Here is a 24968-nt window from a genome sequence, read left to right on the forward strand (position 1 = left end):
ATACATAAATATATATACATATACATATATATGTATGTATGTATGTGTGTGTGTGTGTGTATATATCTCCAATGGTTTTTGTTTTGTTCAAAGAGTTGTATAGTGGTCACAACAATTTTAGAATATTTTTGCCACCCAAGATGAAACTCAAAAATTATTACTTATCATTCCCCCTTTCTCTCCCAACATCTATCCACGTCCCTTCCACCAACCCCTAGTAATCATCTATTTACTCTCTCTATTCCTACTATCTAATTATAATTACATAGCCATTGACCATCATCTCTTTCTCCCTCCCTGTCCTCTAAACACCCAAACCTCTGATAACTATCATTCAACTCTACTTTCTAGATTCTACATATGAGTGTCTACATATGAGCGTCTACATATGAGTGTCTACATATTTGTTTGTCTTTTTGTGCTTGTCATTTTCAACCAACATAATGTTCTTTAGGTTCATTTGTGTTGTCACGAGTGACAACATTTTATTTGTTGTTATGGCTGAAATTATTCCATATATGTATCTATGTATGCATACACATTTTCTTTATCATTCATCCATTGATGAACAATTAGATTAATTCAGTTGCTCTTGAAATATGCTTTGGGATTAGAAATATCTCAGATTGCAGCCCTTGTTTCATATTACTCATCAAAGAACAGAAGTGTCAATAGCCTTTCAAGGAAAATCATGCATAAGAGCAACATACTCTTGTTGTTTAGTAATTTTCAAATTTCAAACTTTGTCTGAAATATTTCCCAAAGTTTCAGAAATGGACAGCCCAAACATTTATTTCCCACATTTTTCTTAGGCTTATTATTTACATTTATATTAAATACTACTGGAAAACCCATGAGATTTAACTACATTTTTTTTTGTTTGTGAGATAAACACAATAGATGTATTAAATATTTCTTTGTGTTTCCTAGATCGGAATCAACTGAAAAATGAGAATTGGGTAGCAGAGAGATTGGTAACAAATCATTAGCCTAATCCTTGATAATATTTAACCAAACTGCTTTCCAAATACTTTATCCATAAGTAGAGAGATTTATTTATCTAGTCTGACATTGCTAGAAAATCACAGCCCTTACCATCTTCCAGCACCACAGTTCATGTTTATTTTAACTTATGGCATACAGAAAGCAAGTTTAAATCCCCATTTGGATATTAAGATCCAAAGACGAAATAAGGGGCTGGGACTGGGCTGGGTGGTAGAATGCTGGCCTACCATATGTGAGGTCCTGGGTTCAGTACTTAGAAAGGAAGGAGGAGGAGAAAAGACTGATCCGGTTTCACTTAATTTTTTTTTTCCTCCAAGCTTATCAAGGTCATCAGACGTCCAACCCAAGGAAGGGAAGGCCAAGGAGAGACATCAAGAGTGTCACTCTGGAAATAAGTTTCCAGGGAAAAGGATTATCTCCAACCCATTCTTATTCAATGTTCCACTAGGTTTTTGTTCTCTTAACACCATGAATTTAATATATGGAAAACCAAGTGTGTAGCTGCATCATTCTCTCATCAGATTTTATTAGAGGTACTGTTCTTCCCATCCAGCATATTTAAACATTTTACTTGCCAATTGAGCCCTGTTTCTGTCACAAGAGTCATAAACTGACTGTGGACTTTATCTAGCCACCTGCTCTCATAAGCAAGATTTCGCACATATGTGGCAGCCAAGTGTTCATTTACAAACATAGCCTTGCTTTCTCTGTAGTCCCAGCCCTCTGCTGTAAGTTTAATATCTCTTTTATTTCTCATCCCATAATATCCATCTATGTTGCTCAATATAGTACATCACAGGTTCTAAGAATATCACAATATAAGATATACCAATAGCAATAATATAGAGATGCTTTAAATTTAGAAGCAAAACCCTCCTTTTCCTTTATGAATTTCAAATAAATAATAAAAGAAATAAATACAACTATTTTGCTCTTGTGTCAAACTAAATTAAAATTCCCAAAATGTAAAGTCCTGCCCAATGCTTTCTTTTCTTTTTAATTTTGGCCAAAGGGGTTCCTGATGCCTGGATAGTACTGAGCTTATTTCAGCAGCTACCTTCTGGGATGTAGATTGAGTATAGTACTTTCCAAGCCTCAGAAATAATAAGAGTTGAATGTCAATATTTTATAACTCTTACTATTTTTCCATGTAAAGAAAGAGCTGTACTTACTCGATTTGATTTCCATAGTTCTCTTTCATTTAGTTCATTCAATAAATACTGGATACTTTGTTTAAGGCAGTAGAAATAGAGCAGAAAAAAGAGAAGCAAAAATCATATGGGGTCCTAAGCTTCCATATTCTAGGAAGTTTTCATGGGCATGAATATAAGATAAAAGCAACTTCAAATTTTAAGACAATTATCCTGTCCAATTATGTTCCTATAACAGAGTATATGGTGTTGCCAACATCCATATCAATGATTGAATGATATTTGATGAAAGGAAGGAAAGTGGACAAAATCTTGTTTTACTGTTGTCAATCATTTAATGTAACTTGCTCAGATGATAATGCCTAATCAATAACTGAAAGGGAAAAATCTCATTTCAAGAGGTCAGTTATGGAACCATATTATGTAAATATATGGATTAATGGGGGAGACCCATTCATGAATACATTTTTTTCCTTTTTCTTACCTAATTGGTGTGGCTAGAATTTTCAGTAAATTGTTGTATAGAATTGATAGAAGCAAACATTATTGTCTGGTTACTGATATTAGAGGGAAATATTTCTGTCTTTCACTAGTGTATATGATATTAGCTCTGAGTTTTCCTTAGATGCCTTTTGTCAGGGTGAGGAAGTTCTTTTCTATTCCTGGATCATTTTTAAAACAATATGAATTTATTATCTTACAGTTCCATCATTCAGAAGTCTGATAAGTGTCTCACTGGACTAAATCAAGATATAGGTAGGGTTTTGCTCTTTTCTGTAGATTCTAGAGGAAATTAATTTCCTTGCCTTCTCCAGATTCACTGTACTTCTTAACTTCCTCTTCCTACATTTTCAAACCAGCAGAAAAAAGAGAAGCAAAAATTGAATTGAATCACTCAGACTCATTTTTATGCCTTCCTTTTTCATTTTTTCTCCCTTAGCTTCACTAAGGTACGGTTCACAAATAGAAATTGTATATATTTCCAGTTTATGATGTGATGTTTTGACACATGTATATATTGTGAAATGATTAAATCAAGGTAGTACATATATTCATCACCTCAGAAATATTTTTTGTGATGAGAACATTTAAGGTAGTTTTTAAAAATTTCCAAGTATAAAATATATTGTGTTAAGTATAATCACTATATTATTCGATATATCTCCAGAATTTATTCATTCTGCATAACTTAAACTTTGTGATCTTTGATCAACATCTTCCCTTTGCATGCCTCAGCCCTAACCTCTGGTAACCTCCATTCTATTCTTTACTCTTTTGAGTCAATTATTTTAGTTTTTCCATGAAAGTGAGTTCATGCAGTATTTCTCTTGCTGTGCCTAATTTATTCCACTTACCAAAATGTCCTCCAGGCTCATCCATGTTGTCACAAAAATGATAGGATTTTGTTCTTTGCTATGGCTGAATAGTATTCCATTGTGTACATGTACCAAATTTTCTTTACCCATTCATCATAAATGCACTTTTACATTGTTTACATTTATTGGCATTATAAATAATGCTTCAGTGAAACTGGGAGTGCAGATATCTCCTTGAAAGTAATTTTATGTTCTTTGAGTATTTACTATGAAATAAGATTGCTGAATCATATGGTAGTTCTATTTTTAATTTTTTTGAGGAAATCCCATACTGTTTTTCATAATGGTTTATACTAATTTATATTCCCACCAACAGTGTATAAGTGTTATCTTTTCTTTGCATCTTCACCAGAATTCGTTAGATTCTTTGTTTTTTTGTTAATTGTTATACTAATAAGTATCAGATGATATAGCTTTATGGCTTTAATTTGCGTCTTCCTGATTTTTGGTGATGTTAAACCTTCTTTTTTTAAAAGAAATTGTAGTTATAAATGGATAGCATACCTTTGTTTATTTTTATGTGATGCTGAGGATTGAACTCAGTGCCTCACACATGCTAGGCAAGCATTCTGCCACTGAGCTACAGCCCCAGCCCTGACTGAGCCTTCTTTTCATATACCCATTGGCCATTTGTATGTCTTCTTTTAAGATATGTCTGTTCAGGTCATCTGTCCATTTTTAAATAGAGTTATTTGTTTTCTTGCTATTGAGTTCCATATAAATTTTGGATATTAACCCTTATTAGATGTATGGTTCACAAATATTTTCTTCCATTCCATGAGTTGTCCATCGACTCTGCTGATTGTTTACTTTTCTGTGCATTTCTAGGCAGTTTCTTCCTCTGGTTGTACGATTCCCTTATGTATATTGCTTGTTTAGTGGTTATGAATTCCCTTAGTTTACACTTGATTTGGAGGATCTTTATTTCTTCTTTAATTCTGAAGGATAACTTGACTGAGATAGTAATCTAGGTTGTCAGTTGTTGGTTTCTTTCAGAACTTGAAATACATCATTCCATTCTTTCTTGGCTGAATCATATGGTAGTTCTATTTTTAATTTTTTTGAGGAAATACCATATGTTAATATGAAGAAAAGATGACACTTATACACTGTTGGTGGGAATGTAAATTAGTGTAAACAATTATGAAAAACGGTATGGAATTTCCTCAAAAAAATTAAAAATAGAACTACCATATGATTCAGCAATCTTATTTCATAGTAAATACCCAATAAACATAAAATCACTTTCAAAGAGATATTTGTACTCCCAGGTTCAAAGCATTATTTATAATGCCAAGAAACCCATTTTGATAGGTTTACCTTTAAATGTGACTTGGCATTCCTCTCTTGCAGATTTTAATATTTTTTCTTTGTTCTGTACTTTTGACAGTTTAATGTCATGGAAAGATTCTTTTGGGGCCATGTCTATTTTGGGTTCTCAAGCCTCCTATTCATAGATGTCTATGTCTTTTCCAAAATTCATGAAGCTTTCTGCTATTAATTGGCTGAATAATTTTTCTATGCTTTCAACCTGTAGTTCTTCTACCTTGTCTATTCTTATTATCAGAGGTGTGGTCTTTTAATGGTGACTCAGAGATCTTGTAGGTTCTGTTCATACTTTCCTATTTATTTATTTATTGGTATGGGGGACTGAACCCAAGGGTTTATTTTTTTAACCACTGAGCTATATTGACTCTAGCTTGCTGCTGCTGCTGCTGCTGCTCCTGCTCCTCCTCCTCCTCCTCCTCATCATCATCATCATCATGGTATCACTCAATTGCTGATGGTCTTGCTAAATTGCAGAGATGGCTTTAAATTTGAGATCCTCCTGCCTCAGAATCCCAAGTTTCTGGTATTACTATATTTTTCTTTACTGTCTGAATATGATTATTCCTTAACTTTGTCTTCAACCTGGTTATTCTTTCTTTTACTGCTCTAGCCTGTTGGTTAGGATTTTGACTGAGGTGTTACTATGATTATTAAGCTTTTCATTTCCAATATTTCTGTTTGATTTTTTTGAAAATCTCTATCTCCTTATCTAATTGCTCATTCATATCCTGCATTATATTCCTTAGTTTATCTACCTCTTTATTTGTATCCTCTTGGAATTCATTGAGCTTTCAAAAATCATTATTTTAAACTATTTTTCTAGCATTTCATATATGTTGCTATCTTTGGAATCAGTTACTAGAGAGGTTAGGAGGTGTTACATTGCCTTGTTTTTTTCATATTTCTTATGTTTCTATGTTTATATTTGTGTATCAGTTGTAATGGAGATTTCTTTCACTTTTATATATATTGTGCTGAAGCCTGAGAGACTTTCTTTCTCTGTAGGTCTTGCAAGAGTGGGGTACCTCTAGTAGTTCAGGCAGGTCTGTGGTGTAGCCAACAGAATATATATAGTGAACCCTCTCTGGTTATTCCTCCAGTCTTGACACCAGTGTTTGGTCTGAGAGGGTATGGGAGCAACCTATTCTGAGGATCCTCAGAAATGCAAAGTCTGAAATAGTACTGTCATTTCTCTCTGCTTGTGCCATATGGTGGTGAATGTCCAGGAGTAGTATTTTAGGTCCTCTCTAGCTATAATCTATTTGGGGCCAGGTCTATGGTTTGTGGATTTTATTTCCCCTTTTCTTTAAGTTGAAGTATCCATCAAGGTTTGAGCAGCTGTAGGTCATATTTAGAGTAAAATGGTCCAGATTCTCTGAGCTGTGCTGGGAGTGTAGCTCAGTGACAGTACCCATCTAATGTGCTCAAGGGGCCAGGCTCAAACCTCAGAATTGCATAGGAATATGAAAACAATAAAACAAAACAAAAAAGCAGATACAGAAATATGTAAAAATCAAATAAAAACAACATCAACCACAACACCACAAACAACAGAAAAGAATGGGGAAAATAATATAGAATAAACTAAAAGGTTAAAAATATGAAAAAAATAATTTAAGAAGGAAAATTAAAAAGTCATAAAGAGAAATAAAAAATAGAACAAGGCAGGATAAATATGAAAAGTGGAATGAAAAGAGAAGAAAATGTTAGATATTAAATATTGAAAGGTTAAATGTTAAATATTAAAAAAAACTTTGTTATGCTTATATATGGATATATGACCAGTGTAACTCCACATCATGTGCAATCACAAGAATGGGATCAAAATCATAATGAGTTGCACCCCATGTATGTATGTATGTTAAAACACACCCTAATGTCATGTACATCTAAAAACATCAAATAAATAAATGAAACAGTGTTAACATAAAAAGCAACAAAAGATGTAATTTACCTTTCCACCAACATGCTTGATTGTGCAACAAAGTGTTTGCAACTGATTCTGATCAGAGCTTTTTTTTTTTTTTTTCATTGTTTTCTTAGGCTAAGCAACCCTTGGAGAGCAAATTCTGGGGATTATTTGCCCCCTTCTTTCCTTTGTGTGTCAACCAGGTGACTAAAGGGAATAGTTTGTAGCTGAAACCAGTTGGAATGCATCTCAGCTCCCTTGCACACCAGAATGAGCTAGGACAGAATTCAGAGCTCCCCATATAGTTTTACTCTGGATTTATTTTGGTTATATATTCTGAGAGCAGATCATATTCCAACATTGCAGCATGGAATGTGGAACTTGGCTAGCACTGGTTGCCTCCTGAGTTTTTGTGCTGTGCATTCCAATGGCAGGGCTGATATAGGGTCCTACTTTGTGTCAAGTACTTTGGTGCTTTTTTGGATTGCTTATGCTGAGGACTATAAGATACTATGGAGTCACAATTATCTGTGCAGAGGGAGTGGTGATAGCTCTGTGCTAGCCAACACCCATGACTTCAGTCTTCTGAGACATAACTCCTTCTTCTTACCCCAGACTCCTGCAACTATCTTCCCAAATCACAAGTTTTATAGGGAAAATGTCCTCTATTCCCTTACATGTCACAGTCTAGTTTCCCAACACACAGAATTCTCAGTAGGTTTGTGTCAGAAGCTTTCTCCCAAAGCTAAACTGACTGCTAAACCAGTGTGTCAACATTGCCACGGGGGCATGGAAACAAGAAAATGCAAGGGCCTTTGATTCCCAGAGCACTAAACTCAGACAAGAGCTTCTCAAGATGGTTCCGTGTTACAGTACTCTGAGACTGCTCTGGAAAGTTCAGAGAACTTCTCCAAAGCCAGTTTGCTATGCAGGCCTATTTTCTAGCAGTTGCTGCTTCCTGTGCTAGTGGTGCTCACTGAACTCTCCCTCTTTCACCTCTGTTCCCATCATCTGTAGTGCAGTAGTGTACAGTAATAACCAAGGCCTAGAAGAAATAGGCTATACATGTATCCTAGGTATGTAGTATCTATCTAGATTTGAATAAGTACACTGTCTACAATGTTTACACAATAATGAAATTGCCTGATGGTGTATTTCTCAGAAGGCATACCTATTGCTAAATGAAGTATGATTTTATATATCACATATTGGTTTTCTATTTATTCTTCCATGGGCATCCTATTTACTGTTGCCAATTTTCATTAGACTCCAGAGTTCCAAATAAGTTAATTCTGACTCTCTTTGCCAACTTGTTTGTTGCATTAGTGGATTGACATATCCTTGAAATTCTCAACTCTATAATTACAGTGACTCCACTCTAATAAATATATTTTTAACATATATTTAATGGTGAAATCAACATTTTAAGTATGCATAATGTACTATAATTTTTCAGTGTTATAATTTTTAATTGCAATTATCTTGGCTGAATGTATGTCTTCCTCTTAAAAAATTAACTTACTAAATGAAAATGGGTAGTTACCCATCTGTTATGGTTTGGATATGAGGTGTACCCCAAAAGGTCCTGTTAATGCAGGAATGATCATAGGTAAATGGTTAGATTATGAGAGCTGTTACTTAATCAGTCCATCCTAGTTTAAATCAACTGGGTTAACTATAGCCATGTGGGGTGTGGCTGAAGAAGTTGGGTCCATGGGGGAAGGCCCTAGAATGGTATATCTTCATATGGCTCTCCTTTCTTTCCCTTTTTCTCTCTGCTTCCTGACCCCACTATGAACTGAGCAACTTTCCTCTGCTGTACCCTTCCTACTTGATGTGCTGCCTCAACTTGGGTTCAGAGCACTGGAATTGGCCATCTTTGGACTGAGACCCATGAAACTGTGAGCTCCAAATAAAAATTTCCTCCTTTAAGTTGTTCTTGTTAGGTATTTTGGTCACAGCAATGCAAAAGCTAACTAAAACTTCATCTGATAGAAAATACAATATAATTTTGATTAAGAGAGCTTCTAAAAATGGGGGGGAATCAAGACATAATATCATTCTCCCCATAAAGCCAGGATGATATAACATCAACTACCATAGTCATTACTATGAAAAATATAATTCTTTCACAAATGAGCTGCAGTTGAATCACGTAAGAGGTAAAAATGCAGTCAAGTCCAAAATAAGCACTGAGCATTCGTTTTCATATCATTTTACTAGCTTTTCAAACAGTCCTTCTCACAAAAGTCTCGTTTCAATTTATGATAAGCATTTTTGGCTTCATATTTGAACTTTGAACAGTGTATATTTAACCATATTTGGATAATCATCTTATTTAGCCAAATGGAGGGTTTTCCCCCTATGTCCCATTTCCAAATTCTCAGATTTTTGTACATTTACCCCTTCTAGCAGATTGGAATGATCACTTACCAGTCAGCATTTGTACTATTGGGACCAACTGGAACTATTCTATGAAATCAGATGTTAAAGCTTGCTTGATTTAAGACAAATGACTATGTATTTGAGATAAAAGTCTCAGAAAAGAGTTCTTGCTTTTTCTTCAGTTTATAACAAACTGGATGAATTCGGCATTTTTCAGCTTTGTGTCACTGTTATGAAACAACTTGTCACAGGCTACTTATGAAAAAAAAGAGAGGTTTATTTTGACCCATTGTTCTAGAGGTTCAAGTATAAACTTGGAGAGCCCCATTGGTTTGGGCCTTTGGTAAGAGCAGCATCACGTTGTGAGCATGTGTCAGATGTGTTAACATCTCATACCAGGAAGCAGAGAGAGAGAGAGGACAGGCCAGGGTCCCAATCTATTTTGGGGATACACCCCCAATGACCTAAGGACTTCCCACTAGGCTTTACTACTTAAAACCACACAGAAACTCCTATTATTCCTGCCACCCTAGGGACCAAGCCTCTACATATGGACATTTGGGGAACACTCATCCAAACCATAGAAAACAGTAAGTATAGACTCCGTAAGTCTAGAGTAGCCAGTTCCTGAATTCAGTGATTCCAGCTGCTTTCCACATGAGAACACATGGCTATATTATGAAGAGTCACTCAATGTTAGTTATGAAAAGCCTGGGTATTTCAAGAAACCATCCAACCACACCACTGATAAATGGGTACTCTAATAAATGCAAGGAAATTCAGGGATTGTATAGAGTGAACAATCTTGTTCAAGGCTGACAAAATTAATTATTGCATACTGAGATTTTATTCTCATATAGACTGAATAAATCTAATGTATTAACTTTCTTTTAATTACAGAAAGTTTTCTTGCAGAAGCAAATGAAGTTGGTGATAATATATAAGTAAGCACAGAAAGTATCTCTGTCATTTGTTTGACATTTCAGTCCTTCTTCCAAAAGTAAATATCCAACATAGGGAAAATTCAGTAATTATCTTAAGAAAAATCCAAGTTTTTATCAATAAAGCAAAAAATTCAATTGATATTTCTGAAAAACATTAATTTTTAGAATTACTGTTGCTTAATATATGACACTAGTGCCTTTTCATATCAAAATGTGAACTCTGTTTAAATATCAAATGTACTTAAGAGAAACATTATAAAAAACAAAATGGTATTTATTTACCTTTAATTTTATTTGAAGTGTTGGTCCATTTCATCTAAGAAATAAAAATAATGTGTTTGATGATGTTGATAGCATTTTATTATCCTTTATTGTCCATAGGATTAGTAGTAATATCACATCTTTCATTCCTGATATTGATAACTCATTTCAAGAGAGAAGTTTTTCAACACCTATAACATGAGTCCTTAGAGCCACTAATTTTTGAGTGCCTTCTCTATATAGTCATTCTCTTGACAATTAATATGAAGCACAGGTACGTATGTGACTTGCTTCCATTCCCATAGTTCCATTCACATGCTTCTTATCTAGACTTTCATCTATTCAATTTCTAATCCTTCTCCTTCCAAGACTTTGAACATACTAGCCAAATTAATCTCCACAGTCCAGAATACCACCTCATTAGATCCCCTGCGTTACAAAGTACAGTACCAAGTGTACTGCTCACAATTCAGCTAATTAGGAGTTTTCCCATCAACACTATTCCTTAGGGCTACTTTAACTGATGCTGAAGTGTGGCAGTAGTCAATTTACATATATCATTAACATTTAATGCTGACATCTGTGCATCAGGTTTGATATTTGCCTCTTCCATTTGTTGGTCATAGGTCACCTTCTACTCCATGAGCCCATAGAACTGAAGGGAGGGACATCATTGCAATAATTGTCAGTGTGGGGGCTGAGGTTGTGGCTCAGTGGTAGAGCGCTTGCCTAGCATGAGTGAGGCACTGGGTTCAATTCTTAGCACCACATATAAATTAATAAATAAATAAAGGTCCATCAACAACTGAAAAAAATTTAAAAAAATAATTATTAGTGTCACAGAGATTTGTGCAACCTGATGATTTTCTTGTGCTATATCAGGCTGGATACCAATAGTATCATTTCCAACATGGGGTGGACTGCTGTTTAGCCTGTTGGACCTTAACACTTGGTGAATTTTAATGTACAGCTTATGATTGGCAGGTTCTATCATATAGTAACTTGCTGTCTATTGGGTTAGACTATTATTTATTAAGACTTAATAGTATACAAGGAGTTATTTTTTAAATGGCACTTAGTTTATAGGACACAGTTTTTCCTCAGAGCCTCAGAATTCTGTGTTGCAATATATTCTAATCCTTATAGATAATACTGGAAAAGATCTTAGCACTATCAGATAATGCTGAGTCATATGGCTTTAGTGCTAGGACAACTTGTACTGTGTATCTTCACCTTGGTAGGGGACCATAATTTTCCACTGCAGCTAACATCAGATTTGGCTGAGCAGGTCACATCTTGTTTTTGTACATAAGAAGTAATATACCAGCCACCTGTCCATATACCTAGCCCTGGAATACTACTATCTACCAGTCATTGCTACAGATTTTAGTCAATCAAAATTACCTGATTCTAATCTAATCTTGCCTCCCATTAGGGAAAAGATACTTACCTTGCCTCTCGGGTTTTGTGCTGCCACTTAGGCCCTACAATTCTGGAATCTCATCATCCTCATTGCAATATAGTTTACTTCCAACCATGGTTTGCCAAGGAGAGCCAACACTTGAGATACTAAAAAATGTCAAGTGTTTCTCATCAACACATTTCTTATCATTACTGTGCCTTCTCGTCCCTCCTAGGGAAAATAGTTCAGAGATAGGTTCTGTCTTCTCACACAGTAAATCATTTCTTATACTCCTATCCCCTTGGCGATCTCACCAATTCCTCAGTACTCTGGCAAAAATGTTCCAGTAGGCTGTTTTGGTCCAAGCTTAAAAGATGCCACACCAGTAGCATATTAGGCCAACTCCAGGTCTTTGAACCAAGTTATAGGTGTGTGATCCCATGTTGCTAAGTTCTCCTCTATATTCACTTAGGTTCTGCTCTCCTTCCATACTAGTTTGACATCTTCAAAATGCATTCCACCATATATTATCCTATTTTATTATAGTATATATTAGCCCATTCCTACTAGTTCTTTCTGAATATAAAGTTCTTCTCCACCTAATTAGAGACTGCAATTTGCCCCCTGTGCTGTGATGATACCTTATCTTTGTTATGAGCTGGAGGCAATGAAAAATATCAGCACTGGTTGTTGACTAATACAGGCAACATCTTTTGAGGTAACTGTATCTGATGAGTTTATTGCATTTTCTCCAGAAAGAGGCTGTCCTCTGATATCATGGGTTTAGGTGGCTGCAAATGCCAGGCTGAGGGATCAGGGGATTTTAAGTATTCAAGATTCTTACATTAATTTATATTCCAGGTCTCAGAGTTCTACTCATCATAGATAGATGATAGGTACCTAGACAAATGGATAGAGATACCTATAAATATTATGGATGCTGTCTCCCTGAAGTCCTACAGACCTTACAAACAGATTCTGGGCCTCATATTCAGCAGTCTTTTATAACTGAAAATGAGAGTCTTCTAAATCCAATGGGTTAGGGTGGATGATGGGTCAGTCTTTCCCATCAGAGATACAAACCTATGCTAGAGACCCAGCTTAGGGCAATCTTAGAGCCTTCCTTAACAACTACTCAGGCTAGAAGTAATCAGAGTCCCCATTCAGTTGGACGCTAAACCCATCTTCTTCCATAACCCAAATACCATTCAGTCACCTACTCAAAGAGAATAGATGTGTCTGAAGCACACCTGCCTCACCTGAACATATGCCACAAGATAAATGACATATCAAGAGAGATCCAATGCTCATTCTTTACCCCAAATCAGATACCCAGGAACTCTCAAATAGGGTGAAACAAGGGTCTTTGGTTTTCGAATACAGGCAGTCAGTCCACAAGGTTAATAAAATATTTCTCATTGTGATGAGGTTGTACATTGTAATCATCTTAAAAATTACATGAATATTTATAGGAATAATATCTTCTGTGTGCCCTGTAATCTAACCTCAGGGCACACCATTAAACCACATTATCACTTTCTCTCCTCATAAGGCTATAAATGAGGTAGTAAATATTAAATTAGGTGGTAAAATATTAGAACCAGGAGATAGATAACTCAATGAAAATGCTGAAGTGGGTAATACATTGGAATCAGAGGGACACAGTATTATAGCATGAATAAGGGTGTTTTCCTAGATTATAAAGTCCACATATTGTGTGGTAATGGTATGTTTTCAAATACTTTTCAAGGCCATGAGGAAACTATTTTGGATTAGTTCAGGCTGGATCCATAGAAGATTTTGTGGGATCTGCAGCACATAAAATTGGGAAGGCTTTTTTCTAAAATAACACAAAATCAACCATGGAAATGAATATTTATTCAGAATCATAACTTATAACAAACATTAAAATGATGGCACCTACAAAAAGCAAAAATTCCAAAAAAACACAACACATCACTTATGTAGCTATATAATCTGGAGTATGGAGTAAATATCCAAAGTGAAGGAAATAATGGTTTTATTACAAATCAAAATACCAAATTTTTAAAAATTTTAGATACACATGTAGCTATGTGAACACATAACAAGAGCCCAAGAATAACAGCTGTCTTACTCGAAGATGTAAAATTGTAGACAGGTTCATGTTAAGTCTTCAGCACTTCTTATCATAACAAGTTTTTAAAAACAATAAACTAGTTTTTCTAAGATGTAGTCTCACAAAAATCTTGTTTTGAGTTAGAATATATTCATCTGCTTCATCCTATCGATTGTCTATATTTAACTATATTTCGGTAATTGCCATATTTAACCAATGGGGGCTTTTTCTGTGATCCATTTCCAAATTCCCAGGTTTTGGTCCATCTACTCCTTCTGATAGTTTGGAATGACTTACTAGTTGACATATTAGTACTGGAATCAATGGGAACTTCTGTACAAATAAGCCGGATGCTAAAGTTTGCTTGATTTGAGACAAATGACTACATATTTTGAAATAAGACTCAGAATGTAGTGCTTGCTTTTTCTACAGTTTGCATCAAACTACATGGGCTCTTAAGCAGTAAGTCTGGACTTTAGAGTGACCAGACTGTGGTTACAATGACTGTAGCTGCCTTTTACATGTGGTCAGACAGCTATAGTAAGAAGATCTACTCTTGGTTAGTTATGAAGACAGCCAAAAGCCTGTCTGTTTTAACAAACTATTCAACCATTTTGAGGACAGACACTGAACAAAACTGAATTTCATGGAAGTATAGAATTGGTTATCCTGTTCAAGGCTGCTGAAATATTTTCTGCATGCTGAAATGTTATTCACACAAATATAGACTGCATGCATAAAAATTATTTTTTAACTTTAGACTATTTTGCAAAAGCAACTGTGGTTAGTTATAATATGCAGCAAAGCTTATCTATCATCTATCTTTGGTTCTATGTCTTAGAGATACTTTTTTTCCAAAAATAAATAGGCATGGCAGGAAAAATAATTCAACTATTTTAAGAGAAAACCCAGTATTTTATAAAAAATTAAGCAAAAAAATATAATCATGTTTCTTTTAGACTTCTTTTCTAACTATCTTGCTTAATATCTAACACCAGTGCAACTTTAATATTGAAATGATTGTGCATACTGCATTTTCTTATACAGCATACACACAAAAATGTCATAAAACCAAAGAGTACTTTCTTTTAAAAATCATTTAGGAATTATGCATTCTAAAAATGTATTTGAAAGTAAAAATTCTGAAATATGCTGATGAAATTGACTCTGAAGAAGCATAAGAAAATAAACATGTAGTGATCTCTGCAGATCCTAGAGATCTTTAAAAAAAAGTGAACATGTTGCTCAAAGTCTTTCCTTTTCAGAAAATATTTACATTGTAGACAGAACTGTTAAAATGAGATTTTTTTTAAACTAACATCTGTAAAAGCTCCTTGTTATGATTTTGACTCTTGGGATATTTAATGAGCTTCATTTGTTAATGGTTTCCGTCTCTTTTCAAATATGATTTTTGCATCAAATAATTCTCTTTCCCTATAGCCGAGAGAAGGCCCTTTTAGATACTTTGCTTCAGCTGCTTCATAATCTAATCCATCAACAGCAGAAATTGAGAAAATAATTGCTTCTGGCAGGAGAACTTCCAGGATGAATTTAATTTTGTCATGTTTTATCCGAGTCAGCATGCTTTCATCTATTTGTTTGTAGATTTCCTGTAAATATTTCACTACTTCATCCAACTGATCATCATCTTCAAAGTATGTTTCAATACAGGGTGTGAACCTATTTGCATTCAAAAATGATTTCAGCCATCTGGATGCTTTGGTGCCTTTTAAAATGGCCAAAAGATGGTTTTCTGTTCCCTTTGCATTCACAATAAAGTCCACCAGGTTCTTGTTGGCTCGGTCCCGAGCAGCCTTCATCCTGTCAGGGAGAATTTTCTGGAAGGCCATTTTCTTGGTCTGGGAAGTCACAACCATTTGTTCCACAGTATCATCACTCTGGAGCTTTGGAAATCGATTCCTGAAGGTATCCTGTTTGATTGCTTTCCTGATTGGATAACTAATGTCAGCAGCATAGTACTCAAGGAAAGAGCCTGTAAAAGATCCACAACCTATTCTAACTCTGTAGTCACAAATCAATGAAATGCACCAGTCGATACTTTCACTATACTCCTCCCTGGCTTTATCCACTAGTGCTTGTTTCTCCTTACAATCAAACTTTTTTAGTCTTCTGAATGGTACTCTAATGCCTTTCTTCTCAGGATTTATGTTTGCCTCAACAAAAAGCACACTTGCTTTCCTCTCTTTACGCCTGATGCTTTTTACCACTGCTGGCCAAAATGGGTATTTTTGATATTTAAACCAGACTATCATTCCTGTTTCAAATGAACGTGGCTCATAATTTAAAATGAAGCGTGGGAGTTCTTCATCTTCCTCATTGTCATCTAGTGCAGAAGCACTAACAGGATTTAGATTCGGTGACTTGTCAGAAGCTTGAATGTCTTCCTCAAGTTCCTCTAAATCCAGCCTCTGAAAACTTCTTTCATTATTCACAAGAAGTGAATAATCCAGGACAGGGTTAGAGGCACTAACTGAAGCCTGGCATTCCCCTGAACAACTTGCAGAGGATGTTGTAGCACCTGTCTCTGATTCCACAGAAGGTTGATCCTGGGTGGCATCTGTGCATGGATTTGGATTTGAAGGACCTTCTCCAGGATCTTCAATATTCTCTGAGAATGTAGAACATTCAGAGGAAACAGCAGGGGTCTCTGAGCATATGTCTTTTTCTTCTTCTTTCAAAGCTTTGGGCATAGTGACAATATCTGATGACAAAGATGGAACAAACTTTTCATCTTTAACAGGTGCATCCTCTTCTTTGACTGTGGAACTTACAGATAAAATTGCTGATGTGTCAATCTTTTTCTTCTCTTTTTCATCATCATCTTCTGAAAGTGAAGGGAAAGTCTGGAAGATGGGGTTCTGTGATGACTTTGTTTCCATTTCACTCGGAGTATCAATACTTGTGTTCACCTGTGATTTATCATCAGGCAGGGAATTACCACTCTCTGAAGATATTATCAGGGATGTTGGGTCTTTATTTTCCTCAAGAGACTCCTGTAAGTCCTCTTCATGCCTCCGATACTTTTTACGAGGGGGTGAATCAGACAGCTTTTGTGGTTCATTGTCAGATATCACAATGGTCTCTTCTTCATGTGAAATGCTTGCTTGATTCAATTTTTTTCTCTCATTCAGGATATCCAGTGCCACTTTTAGTGATCTTCTGTAAGCTGTTTCCTCTTGAGGTGGGGCATTGTCCTCTGACTGTAGCACAAGAGAGGAGGCAATGGCTTCAACTTGAGATTTCTCAAGAATCTTTGTTTCTGTGATATCCACTTCAATCTTCTCATCTAGTGAGAGTATTTGAACTTCTAGGGAAATTGCCTTTTGTCTCTTACTGTCTGATGAAGTTTCAGATCTGGTCAAAACTTTCGCTGGCCATAATTGGTCTTTCCAATTGCACAGGACATACTCAGCTTCCATGATGATTTTGAGTTGTGTGCCAAGGAGCTCTTATCAGAGGTTGAGGTGGCTTGCTGTCCTTGTTACTGCAAACACAGTTCCTACCAAAACAATACTCTCAACAAAGTCTCTTTTGTTTTAGGACTACAAAGAGTTTATAGCTTTTTTGTCTTCTCCACTACAATAACCCCAGGATTCGTGAACACGTTGTTTGAATAGGACAATACTGAAGATACTGAAATGGGGGGAAAAAAGTATCAGCAAACAAAATTATTTTGTCAAAATAGAATATGAGCAATTGCAAACCAAGAAGAAATAAACTAGAGATAAGAATGCTCAATACAAGATCAGACAGTGAATAATGCAGCATAATTTAAGGGGAGATAGGAACTGGAAAATTGTTTTACAATATGTCAAATTCAAGAACTTGCACATATTTATTAAGGAGTTATGTGTATACATGTAGGCATAGGGGGAGGGCTTATGGTGGTGTTTCAGGAAACTTATATTATTAGACTCTGATATTTTTATCCCTCTACTATTTGACCTATGGCAGTGGGTCTCCAAACTTAATATGTATCAGAATCATCTGGAAGACTTAGATTTCTAGGCACCCTCCTGAAAGTCTTAATCAGAATGTCTGGGTTGGGCTCAAAAATTCATATTTCTAATAAGTTCTCAAATGATTTCAATGCTACATGTCCAAGAGGAACTTGTTGAGAACTAGTATACTAGCCAAATACACAGCATTATAAATTTTAAGTTCTACCAAAGCATCCAGACAAACAAAACAAGGTCTGTACCTACTGCATCTACACAACAACATACTGACCTTCTAAAAATCATAAGCAGAAGACAGAGACTCAGAATGGCTACTATGAACACTTACTGGATCTAGTGGTTTCAAGTATTTGAGAGCCAGATCATTGTCTGAAAACTTGGGTAGACACCTGAAAAGCCTCTTGCATAATTTTTGCTTAGGGGTTTTATACATTAGATTCTCAAAATGAGAAGTTGAGACATTTTAACTTCTTACATTAATTACAAATATTATGGCTAGAGAACAAGGATCAAGTTGAATTATACCTCAGATTTTCAACTGAATGCGATTTTAATATGAAATGTGTTTTTTTTTTAGTTTAAAGTGCATAGCTGCAAAGCATGAAGCAAAATATTCTTCATGATCTCAATAAGTGTTTAATGTGAAATATTGCATGAAATGGGAATAGTCTTACCCTGCCACAAGAATTGTGGTAGTCTGGTCCTGTAATACAGCTGTCTTGATTCTTACTCCAACTGTTTGTCTAGCACAGCCTTCACCCTGCTGGGCACTTCTGTTGTTGTACTGTCTTTCTGGGGCTCACCTGGAATCACATGCAGATTGCTCAGGTCTCATGGAACTCTGATATTAACCTAGGATATCCAAAAGGAAGACAGGGGATCAAGGCAATAAAATGGAAAAGATGTAAGGAAATTTCCCTATCAAAACACTATCAAGTATGTCATTCTGAAACACAGAGACAAAGTGAAATCTTATCCCTGATGCAGATGTCATGTCCTTATAATATGAAATGTTCTTTGAGACACATTTATATTATTTGGTTCATGATGAAATCATGTCTCTCAGGAAAAGTGTGAGGTCGAAATAGGAAAGAAGGAAGTAACAATTACCTTGTTCTACAAGTCAGAGTATAGATTTTCTATTGAATCCATCAGTTATCATGTATACTTCTTTCTTTTTGATACACAAAATTTTCAATGGAATCACAGTTACACTGTATATGCTATCTATTAATACAAAATAATTTCATTGCTTTTTTGCCTACTTCAAAAAAATGATTGCCTGGAAGAAATTTAGGCTGTTTGACAAGCAACATCTTGTGACCAGAACCAGAACTGCAGCCTGCCCAGAAGGTATAGGGAGGACCTGAATCACTACTAGATCTTTCTTATGGGAAGAGTATGGGAACTACTCTAGCCAGCCAGGAGCCTGCTAGTGCTTCTAGACTTCTCTATTCTAAACTTAATGGTTCTGTTGTATGGGATTATAACAGGAATATATGTCTTCAAACATAATGTTTCTTATTATCAAAACACCCAGAAACCCTTAAAATTGAAAAGATGCAAAAATATACATACCAAAGAAATTATAATTCTATACAAACAACCTCTATGACTATTCTGCATGTATCATTCTAGAATTATTTTACATATATAGATAAATATCATTTCAAACTAGCCTTAGATTTCACTCAAGAGCATAAATATTTTCCACATGATGTTTTATAAATTATTTTAAGTGAAATTTTCTCAAGACTACTATATTTTAGCTCAACATTTCCTTTAAGATGTGAAAAATAAATAAGTATATATTATTAATTTTTAAAATAGAGAACAGTAAAGCAATCTCTGTTTCTCCAACTATACAAATAATCCTATTAGTAATTTGGCAGATATGCAATTCCAGATTTGGTTACATAGATGACAGTAACATATATACATATAAACTAGTATATTTATTTATTCTGAGGAGAGATCATATACTATATGCTATTCTATAACTTAATTTTTCATCTTAAACTATTTCTCAGGCATTTTCAACTCACATGTACAGATTCATGTTTGTATTCACCAGATACATAATATTCCATTATGTGGATTTACCATCCCATATAATGTTTTAAATTGCTTATACAAATAAACCAAATATTGTGTCTCACTATTAACTTAGGTGATACAGAAAAATGGTTCTTGCTGACCATAACTGTATCTGTGGCCTGAAATAATGAGCTGCAAGGAGGATACACACAGGAATATAGTCAACACAGCAACCAGGCTAACTATTTGATCAGGTCCAGGAAAATTTCCACTATTGGCAAAAGGCGGGGGATTATGGGAGCATGTCTGTGTGTTTGTCTATGAATGTTTATGTGTCTGAAACAAAATGGATATTATGTTCTAGCTTAAGTTTTCTTTCATGATTATAAAAACAATCATGAAGAAATCCTTTCTTAAAATATGGAAATAGGTTATAAAATAGTATTTAAATAGTAACCTACTGACCCAGGAATGCTGAATGTTAAAAAGAGCTTATTTTCTCACAGATTTCTTTCTAATCACCCATATATACATGTATATATTATGTGTCAGTATCTTCACTCAACTACATATTTGATCTCCTTTCCATGCTCATGTATATGTGACACACGGTCTTCTTATGTATCAATCAATTTACAGAAGTATTTCCATGCATGCTGTCAAAACATTTGTCAGTTAAATTTTTGTGTAAATCAATAAATGTTTAAAACTTCAAACAGAAACATAATGTCTAGCAATATACACATGGAATGCTAACTCAATAAATTAGTATGAACAGCCACGCTGCACTGACTGAAGCCTTAATTTAGAGGCTGTAATCTGATCACCCCTTCTCCCACTGTGGACTTATAAACATTGGGAGATACAAAAATTCCAGAGGACTAATTCCTTCAAAATGCCTGTAATTCTCGCAAAACCACACTCCGTTCCTACCACTCCAAGACCATCATCCCTATTTTTCACATCTATACTCTAGGTCCCTCAGAAGTCACTGGAAAATAACTAAATTTAAGACAGCCATTACCTTGAAGCTTCTTGTCAGCTGCAGCCTGGAGAAATGCAGCTCCTCCCCCAAGACTGGCCAGGCACAGCTCACTGCCAAGCAGCTCAGAGAAGGCTCCACCCACTGGCTGAGATGAAGAGCAGAAGGCCCCTCCCTGAATTAAAGGACAGAAACGCCAAGACAAACTGCTGAAAGGTTGAAGTATGGAAATGTTCCTTTTAAAAGAACTTTAAAGTGAAATGGCAACAAGTGTCTGTTTAATTTCCATTCAAATACTTCAGTGGGTGATTTCTCGAAGAAAAGAGGCAGCAAATCACTTTACCATATGATAAAAACACAGTTAAATATTTTTTACATTTTTTTCTTGCCTTCTCTAGCATCTTACTGCTACAGGTAAATTTAAAACCCAGCTTTGTCAAACTGCACTAAACACGACTGCTAAGGTATTGATTGTGAGGAAAATAAAAAGGGAGACAGAGAGACAAGGTGCAGAGGCAGGAAAGTGACTGCTTGACCAAGCAGCCTCATTTATTTATACCAGTAGGCTACATTTGGTCATTAGTACCATAACTACGTTATTGTTTAGAGTATCAGTAAGGTTGCTTATTTGCAGTTCCATTCCAGTTACAAAATGCAATGTCAGGAGCTTTGTGATGCTCTTAAGAAAGTTCATTGTCTAAAATTACTGTTAAGCACACAGATCCAGGAGCACCGGAGCTTGGTGAAACATTGTAGTTATCGAGCAAGCAAGTTTCTCTATTCCCAGGAGTTATGTGCCTAAGATCAAGGTCGAAATTGATAAAACCCTTAACACAGAGCTTCCTCCTGAAGAACATTGCTACAGCGGCCAGGCATCCCGTGTCTTTTACATGGAAGTTCCCAGCAGCCAGGCATTCTGTGCCTTTGCACAGAAACTTCCTAGCCACCAAGCATGCCACAATCACTATGTTTATCAGAGACCCCAATCCCAAACACAGGACGCCTACAATTGATAGGGATTGTATTAAAACTGTCCACTATTTATGGGAGAACTGACTTCTTAAAAATTATTATTTTTATTATTATTTTATTATTTCATGACATATTATGTTTCCCCTTTTACTCAGTTCTCCTCTGGAACCCTTCATGGAGGTTTCAACAAATTCTTCACATACATGCTCATTTAAAAAAAAATAGTTGTAGACAGAAACCGTACTTTTATTCTATTTATTTTTTATGCAGTGCTGAGGATTGAACCCAGTGCCTCACGCATGCTAGGCAAGTACTCTACCATTGAGCTAAGCTCCCAGAATACATGTTCATTTTTGATAAGAGGTTGAACATCATTGTTTTGGCAGGAAAATACCCATTTCATATTTCCTCATCAATAACTGGAAATTTCTCCTTTCTGTTTTGTTGTTGTTTTTCATTTGAGCATTTCAATGTGAGGTGAACTAATTTTGTTTAAATTTACATGTCTTTACTTGTTTCTATATCTGAAACACTTTTTTAGTATTTGTTTTTAGTTGTAGTTGAACACAATACCTTTATTTATTTTTATGTGGTGCTGAGAATTGAACCTAGGGCTTTGCATGTGCTAGGAGATCACTCTACTGCTGAGCCACAACCCCTGAAATATATGTTATGCATCTATTCATCAAAATTCTCCTGCATTAAATTTATATTTCTGATTTAAAGTAGAAATTCAAGTTTTAAGTAACAGTATCGATAATTTGGGGGGGATGAAGTATTTTATTTGGACTTTGTTTCACATAATACATAATATTACTCATATTTATATTATTACATTTTAAAATCTACATTTATATAAACATTAATGTTAGAACAATAAATAGAAATGAATTAATAAAGGTGATCTCTTGGCTGGTATATTTTTTTTGGCTCTAACAATTAGAGTAGGTAATGTTTGTGCTATAAATAATCCTTAAATCACAGAGGCTCAATCATCAAAAAGTGTATTTTGCTGATGTCAAAGTTCAATGTATGTAATCAAGTGGCCAGAGGGGACTGTTCTAAGTCGTCACTAAGGGACCCAATTATCTTCCATCCTTATGGCTCTACCATCTTCTTTTGCCATGAAGTCCTTCAGTGCATTCTTTTTAACTGGCTAGCAGTCAACAAAGAGAGGATGGAGAGTCTTATGGATGGTTTGAAGGGACAGGTCTGGCAAACAACACTGCTGGCCACAGTCCACTAGCCAGAACTCGGGTATGAAGCACCAACTGCCTTAAAGGCTGGGGAATATACTGTCCTTGTCTTACCCTGAAGATAATTTAACAGTTTGGTTTTCTCTGCCACAGGACATTTTCTCTTACATTTTTAAAAATATATTTCTGTTATCTGTTTAATGCTTTTCTACAATCCAGTATCATATTTATAATGAACTGGGCATGAATTGCTAGTTGCCTACTTAATATCCACTTTTTTCATTCTTCCTCATGAGCAGAACCCCAGTTATATTCTAGGTGGCAGTATGAGCTCCTAAAATATTATTTTTTCCAGACTTTCTCACTGCACACCATGGAATTTCTTGTTTACAAATACAAACAAATATTGTTGTGAAGATTAGATTCTAATCAAAGGGGGATAAATAATTTTTTTATTTTATATTTATATTTTTAATTTTTTTCACTTCCTTCCATTTTCTTACTTTCTAGAAATTGCTCATGATAGATACAGTTAGGACAACCATTCTAAACCAAGAAGTGACTTAGAAAAAGGTTATAACTCACTAGGGATGGATTATCTTGAGCCCCTGAATAATGGGACCACCTCATTTCAATCTTGATGTGGTGGAACAATGAACTTCTGTGTTACTTAAGTCACTGTGTTTTCCAGTTTGTTTCTAATAGTAGAATGAAGTACTTGATCTTATAATCACCACAAACAAAAAAGTCATTATTATTGTAGAACTAATCCTTTCTAAGTATTTCTATGTAATTTAAATAGGATTATTGGGCCAATGTGAATATGGATTTATTTATTTTTATTTATTATTGCTTTATTTTTGTTCTTTTAAGTTATACATGACAGTAGAGTATAACTTGACTTATTTATGCAAACATGGAGTATATCTTATTCTAATTAGGATCCCAGTCTTGTGGGTGTACATGATGTAGAGATTCATTGATTCTATTTCTACAAGAGTGGGTTAGTGATTATAGGTGTGGGTTGGTGATAAAAGCATGAGTTTGGCGCCCTTCTTCCTTTCTGTGTGCTCCCTCACCATGTGATACTATCTGCCATGCAGTGACACAGCAAGACCATTACCAGATGCACTTCTTTGTTGTGGACTTTCCAGCCTCCAGAACTGTTAGCTAAACAAATATCTATTGTTTATAAATGATACGGCCTCAACTATTACATTATAGCAGCACAAAATCGAATAAAATAGCGGATATTATGAGTATCCTCGTTTTGGAGATGAGGAATTGGAGAGGTTAATGAATTTTTACAAGGATATCCAGAGAGTATTTGGCACATGTCAAATTCTTTGACATCCCTGCTGCTTTGACTCCAGGTTCTATGCTCTTAATCACTAAGATACTTGTATCTTCCTCCTTGTAAATGGAAAATACTCTGTGAATGTGTATGAGATGAATGGATGAAGGAACACATGTATTTAAAATAGTTATATGCCAGGAGCCAATGGAACTTAGAAAATGCTGTCCCTGATTCTGCATCTAACCTGCCTCCCTCCTCCCTTTCTCTTATTCTCTCCTATTTCTCTATACATTTAGCTATTACAGAGTTTAATATAACCTAACAATCAATGGGATGAGTGGCATTATATCATCTTTGTGAAATTCTATTGATTAGCAAGGCTGGGGTTGTGGCTCAGTGGTAAAGCACTTGCCTCACACATGTGAGGCACTGGGTTGGATCCTCGGCACCACATAGAAACAAATAAATGAATTAAAGGTATTGTGTCCATCTACAAATTAAAGAAAAAATTTAAAAAAAGAATCAAGGTGCAGGTTCTATCCACACTCAAGCAGAAGAGATTATACAAGGAGGTGGGTCTTTTAAGGTTTGTCTGCCACAATGCTCTATGACTGCATTTATATGACTTTTTAAAATGATAAAAG

General features: G+C 35.3%; 1 protein-coding gene across 6 annotated transcripts in view; it reads right to left on the minus strand.

The window, feature by feature from the left end:
• Positions 1-13623: 13623 nt before the first annotated feature.
• Positions 13624-24968, minus strand: part of Pwwp3b (PWWP domain containing 3B) — a 35756-nt gene continuing 24411 nt past the window's right edge. For all 6 annotated transcript variants that reach the window (XM_048796823.1, XM_048796824.1, XM_015497939.2 and 3 more), the window contains 3 exons: positions 20902-21034; positions 18515-18692; positions 13624-17514 (listed from right to left, as the gene is read on the minus strand). In XM_048796823.1, the coding sequence (XP_048652780.1) occupies positions 15222-17300 (2079 nt within the window). In that variant the 5' untranslated portion in view covers positions 17301-17514; positions 18515-18692; positions 20902-21034 and the 3' untranslated portion in view covers positions 13624-15221. The remainder of the gene's footprint in view (positions 17515-18514; positions 18693-20901; positions 21035-24968) is intronic.

Source organism: Marmota marmota, unplaced genomic scaffold (assembly GCF_001458135.2).
Source record: "Marmota marmota marmota unplaced genomic scaffold, marMar, whole genome shotgun sequence".
NCBI classification, from domain to species: Eukaryota; Metazoa; Chordata; class Mammalia; order Rodentia; family Sciuridae; genus Marmota; species Marmota marmota.